The sequence below is a fragment of the Cavia porcellus genome, unplaced genomic scaffold (genome assembly GCF_034190915.1).
Source record: "Cavia porcellus strain 051 isolate PalLab524CR breed Dunkin Hartley unplaced genomic scaffold, mCavPor4.1 scaffold_1, whole genome shotgun sequence".
NCBI lineage: Eukaryota > Metazoa > Chordata > Mammalia > Rodentia > Caviidae > Cavia > Cavia porcellus.
Genome location: NW_026947484.1, coordinates 55,976,277 through 55,982,276, shown reverse-complemented (window position 1 = coordinate 55,982,276; position 6,000 = coordinate 55,976,277). Strand labels below are relative to the sequence as shown.

Below are 6,000 nucleotides of genomic sequence, written 5' to 3'. Positions count from 1 at the left end.
TGTAGCAAGAACCATGGCACATGTCATGTTTATAAAAACAGTGCAGGCAGTACCCCAGCTGCAGCATTTTAACCAAACAGCCTCATGGTGACTAAAAGGAAAATGTTTTCTCTCTCTTATACAGTTGGTCAATGCTAGGCATTCGCTCAGACATTTTATGGTATTTTTTTGGGAAGGTAGCAGAAACCGACACATTGCAAGAATTACGTATTGAGTTTTAGTTTCTCAGTATAACTTCACTACGGATGCATGTGTAGTATGTTGCAAAGCATGTGAATCATGTCTCCTAAGAAATGTGTGAAAAGGCCTTTGAACTTTTCACCTGAAAAGAGTTGTTTTAGTGTTAAGTATAATTATAGTACCCAAGAGTTGACTAAGTTTAGTACATTTCTTTTTCAGACTTTGGGGGAAAAAATCCATACTTAAAAATTTTGTATGATGGGTAAATGCGAGCCTGTATCTGCTTCACTTGTAATGGCTATCGGCTTGTCATAAACACATACTCAAAACCCCAAATGTTAATTATTTGCCAATCTAATGGACTCATTATGAAAATAATGGATTCTTGGAGTGCTGCCCCAAGAATCTTTTTTTAAAACAAACTCAATTCTTCCCACTCCACCCCCTCAAGATGATGGCCGAGTCCCAAACAATTCTCTGTCTGGGAATCCTCAAAGAAACTCCAAGCCATCCATAGGGAGCACCGCTGTCCACCGACGGCCCCGCGGCCCCGCGTATCAGGAGGTTCGCAGGGCGCCCACCTGGCAGGCGCCGGGCGATCCGGGTTCTCAGCGCGACCCTCATGGCCGCCGGTGGCCGCCTGGCCACGCCCCCTCCCTGGCTCGCGCCCCCTCCCCCCATCGCCCGCGCCGCGCCGGTTCTCGCGAGATCTGGCTGGGAGCGCTCGGGGCCTTTTCAAACCCCGGTCCGTTACCGCTCCGGGCCGCGGCCGCCATTGTCGCGCGCGGAGCCCTCAGCGAGCGCGGTGGAGCGATGGCGGACGCCGACAAGCCCGCAGTGGCCGGTGACGACAGCCCGCGCCCGCAGCCTGCCGAGTCCCGCGGCCCGGAGCCCGAGAAGCAGCCGCCGCGGAGCAGCTCCAACGGCGTGACAATGTATGGTGTCTCCTCCCGGGCCAGGCCGGGCCGGGCTGGGTGGGGGCCGGGAGCGGGTGCGGGCCGGCGGGCGCCCCGCGGGCGGGCCGGGCTGGGGTCCCCCCTCGGCGCCCCTCTTTCCAGGAGGCGGGGAGCGGTCCCCGGGCCGCGGCCCGGGCGTCACTAGAGGGTACCCAGGGGTGACGTCATCGCCCTCCCCGCCCCGCCCGGGCCTGTCGCACTCCCCGGGGTGCTGCTGGCACTGCTCCCTGGGGTGCCTTTTAATTTCCCAAGTGATCCCCGCGGAGGGGAAGTGCGATCCCGCCCCCTAGGCCGGTCCATTGTGTGTCCCAGGAGTCCACTACAGGTGCACACTTTGAGCTGTGGAAAAGAGCTTTCTTCACTCCTCGGTGATGTTTGTCAACCGTATAGGCTGTTTAAAAAAAAAAAAAAAAAAAGACGACTCAGTGCTTGGTGGCCTGCATCTTGGTAAAATAAGATTTTAAAAAAATGTGTTATTTGTTTTGTGGGCTCAGGATGAACCCAGGGCCTCATACATGCCAAGCAGGTGCAGGGTCACAGAGCTACAGCTACAGCTACAGTTACAGCCCTTTAAAGTGCTTTCTTGCTTTTTTTTTTTAAAGTAAAGGAAACTTGCTTCTTTACCATTGCATCTGTCATGAGTGCCTATAAAGATGTTAGTTGCCTCAAATCCCTAGCAGTTTGATTTATAAGGAAACGTTCTGAGGACATGTTATGCTCCCCACTTGTTATGGGGGACAGAAGGATGTGTTTTCATATGCCAAACTCCTTTAATTTGAAGTTGGATTGAAATCATTTAGTGGAAACAACCGCTACCTTCATTTCTGACTCGGGAGATTGCAGGAAACACATGCCTATAATGGAAACACATGCTTACAGTGGGAAAGGTAAATGTCTGATTTTTCTTTTGTGGGGAAAGGTTCAGTGTGTCTGGTTCCACCTGGACCTGTCTGTGTAAGGGCTGATTTTAGAATAACACTCCCCACTTTGTTGGGACTATCTTGTCTTTATGTGGATTTCAATAGGTAGCATATTCTAGACCACAGTGGGCTGAATACTGTCAAAGAAATCTAGGCAAAGTACGGGTGGTGGATATAGGAGAAGCCAGCAGAATGGAATGTGTGTATGCCTCTCAGTAATTGCGGTATCAGTAGGTGAAGGACTCTCTACCATGCCTGCCAAAAATGTAGGTCTTTAGAGACTTGGAATTAAAATAGAAAGGAAAAGTAGTGGAATGATAAACTTAGAAATAGCCCTCCATATCTTTCTGCTCTGTGAATTTTGTATCCATACATTGAATCAACTTTGAATTGAAAATATGTTCCCTCCGCCCCCAAAATTATATCTGTACTAAACATGTACAGAATTTTTCTTGTCGTTGTTCCCTGAGCAATATAGTGTGGCACCTATTTCTGTAGCATTTACATTGTTATTAGATATTACAAGTCCTCTAGAGAGGATTTTATGTGTCCTTTTATATAAGGGACCCAAGTGTCTCTTTTCAGTGTGAGGGAGTAGGGGGGGGGGACCCTGTGGCTAATGTGGGAGGACCGAATGGGCTAGTAATTCCTATCTAAACATGGGTTTGTCACCTCTTTGCTTCTGGAAGACAAAAAAAAAGTCCAGCCTTGAGTTTCAGAGAGAAGCTGTATTACTCTTGGGTAAGGTTAGTATACCGCAGGTACAGGTGAACCTCTGTCAAATCTAAGGGTCTCTGCCTGCTGAAAGTCTCATCACAAGACAGGAAAAGCGAGGCCAGAAGTGGGAAAAGGAACCTTTTCCAATTCAGGAAGAGAAAAATAGATAAGGTAAATAAGAAGCACTAGTAGTGTGAATTTTTTCATATTGCTTGCAATCAATCTCTTTCCCTTCCTTTTTTCCCAGAAGTTGAGAGGCCAAGTCATTCCAAGGAATTTCTTGTACTGTGTGCTGTTCCATGAGCACGTACGGTGTCCAGCATGGTTCTTTCAGGGAGCTGGAAGCCTGAGCCGTGTCGTGTCCTGTGAACAGTAGGAGTGACTTAGTGACACCAGCCCATAAGCCTTGGTGTTCTTACCATATGTGTTTGATGATAACAGTTCATTTTGTTGACCATCAAAGTGAGCAAATGTTGCCATATAATGTGGACTGCATAGACATGAAGAGAGTGCTACTTTCCTCAGGACTGACATGACTTTTGCTAAGGGTGTGCGTAGTCACTGAGGGGGAGCTACCCTGTGTGTCTTACTCACTTTTATTCCTTAAGGTGTCACATTTGAAAGGGATCGGTAAATATTTGTTGAAGAAATGCAGAAACTCAAATTTAGTTGCCATATTTGCATTCTTTAGACGAGAAATTAAAGATAGGTTTCCTTAGATGTATTCTGTTCCATTATGCCAGATAGTGTGGTAGCCTCTCTTAAAGTGAAGTGGAAGGAAAAGAGCAGTGCTGTAACTCTTCATTATTCGTGTATGACTAGCGGAAACCTTGGCGTGTCTGGAGATGGAGACAGAGTAACATACTTATGTAAAGTATTAAGCATTGGGGTCAGGTGGAAATTTACTGCTAGAGTCACAATTTTAATTATACTGCCAGTGAAGACTTGAACTAGGATTTCCCCCCAGTTTTACTGAGGTATAATAAAAATTACATGTAAGATGTATAATGTGATATTTGATGTACCGTGAATACATGGTGAAATGATTACCATAGTCAAGCCAATTAGCATAGCTGTTAACTTTATATAGCTAAACTGTGTGTGTGTATGGGTGGGTGTGGTGAGAATACTTATGATTTAGTCCAGTGGTATTGAACTTACAGCATGGATGCTGTAGCGGGCTGTTTGTATCATTGAAAGCTCTAAACCGTTCACCATCACTGATCTGAGTCTGCAGGTTTCCAATGTACAGTGTATTATAACTCACAATCGTTACTGTACTATCCAGTAGGTCTCCAGAACTTGTAACTGCACGTTTGTACCCTTATACCAACATCTTCCCCGTTTCCCTTGTCCTTTACCTCTGGTAACTGTGCTACTCTCTGCTTCATTGATTGAGCTTGAGTTTTTCATGTTCCACATATAAGTGATAGCACAGAGAATTTGTCTTTGTCTGATTTATTTCACTTAGCAAAATGTCCTCCAGCTTCATGTAGATTGCTGCAAATGGCAGAATTTTTTTTTAAGACTGAATAATACTCCATTGTGTGTGTGTGTGCATGTTTATACTGTGTTTTTTAGTCATTAATGCATTGCTTCTTTCTGTATTGTGATTGGCACAGTGAACGTGAGAGTGTAGATATCTCTTGGATAAACCCTCAGAAGTGGAATTGCTAAGTGTGTTAGGTGAGAGAATCATCTTAAAGATTTATTTTGGTTCACAGTTTGAAAGATAACCAATTCGTGGTCCAGTGGCTCCATTGCTTTGGCTGTGGGGTGTAGGGTAGACTGGACAGCAGCGAGCATGGTGGAAGGAAGCTGCTTGCCTCCTGGTGTGATCAGCATGCACGAAGGGAGGAAAGGGCCAGGGACCAGATAGGCAGTCTCTTGGAGGGTACATCCTTGATGACCTGCTTCCTCCAGGTAGCTCTGTCTCTTGCAGTTGGCGCTGTCTCCCTACAGTCCTTTCAGTGGGGACCCGCATCAATTGATGAATTTATTGATGAGATCAGAGCCCTTCTGATTAACTTCCCCAAAGCCCCATCTCAGCACTGCTGCAGTGGGTATCAAATCTCCAACATTTTACACTTTTGGGGGACATTTAAAACCCTAACATTAGATCATATGATAGTTTTGTTTCTAATTTTTTCAGAAAGCTCCCCCATACTGCTTTTCCATAATGAACATGTGGTACCTTTTCCCATCATCAGTCTATAAGGATTTTCTTCGTATCCTTACCAATTCTTCTCATTTTCTGACATTTTGATAATAGCTACCCTGATAAAGTGGTAAGAGACCTCAGTGTGGCTTTAAATTGTATCTTCTGATCTTTAGTGGTGTTAAACTTCTTTTCATGTACCTTTTGACCATTTGTATGTCTTCTTCGGGAAAGTATCTACGTAGATCCTTTTCCTGTCTTTTAAATTCACTTAAAAGTGTTGCTCTGAGCGTTTGGTTTGGTTTTTTTTTTGCAGTTGAGTTGCATGAGTTTGTTATGGTTTTGATTTAGCGTGTCCCCCAATGTCTCGGATTCAGAGGAGTGGCTTCCAGAGTGACTGGATCAGTGGGTGCTGTGATTGATCCACTCGTTCATAGCTAAATGTGCTGTTAAGATTTGGGGCCTTTGGGGAGAGGTGAGTCAGTATGAGTGTGCCACTGAAAGGGCTGTCTCCCCACTCCTGTGTGTTTGCCTCCTGGCTGCTTCAAAGTGAGTAGTTTTCCTACACCAAACCGCTTACTGCTTTGGGGCTAGCTGACCGTGGACTGTGAGCCAACTGTGAGCCAAACTGTGAGCCAAAGTAAGTCTCTCCTCTTAAGTTGATGGTGTCAGGTGTTCTGTTCCAGGAATGGGGAATACAATAACAGCATTTCTCATCCTGATACATTGTTTGCAAATATTTCCTCCCATTCCATAGGTTGTTTTTTCATTTTGTTGTTACCTTTGCTGTGTAGAAACTTTTCAGTTTGATGTTCAGTAGTCTCTCCTTTGTTTGGTTTTCAAAGTTTCCTTTTGGTATCATATCTAAAAATTGTCAAGATTAATGTCATGAAGCTTTTCCCTTCTGTTGTCTTCTAGGAGTTACATGTTTTAGGTATTGTATTTATGCATTCATTTTCCGTTGATGTGTGTGTGTGTTATAAAGATCTAGTCTTTTATTTGTTTTTGCCCAACACTTTTATTTGTTCAGTTTTCCCAACACTATTGAAGAGTCTCTACTTTCATCATT

General features: G+C 44.9%; 1 protein-coding gene across 2 annotated transcripts in view; it reads left to right on the top strand.

Moving 5' to 3' along the window:
- The first annotated feature begins 883 nt into the window (after positions 1 to 883).
- Myef2 (myelin expression factor 2) overlaps positions 884 to 6,000 on the top strand; it is a 35,344-nt gene continuing 30,227 nt past the window's right edge. The window contains exon 1 of one of the 2 annotated variants that reach the window (XM_063248274.1): positions 884 to 1,115. In XM_063248274.1, coding sequence (XP_063104344.1) covers positions 994 to 1,115 — 122 coding nt within the window. In that variant the 5' untranslated portion in view covers positions 884 to 993. The remainder of the gene's footprint in view (positions 1,116 to 6,000) is intronic. The other variant, XM_013154680.3, reaches the window with a different exon arrangement.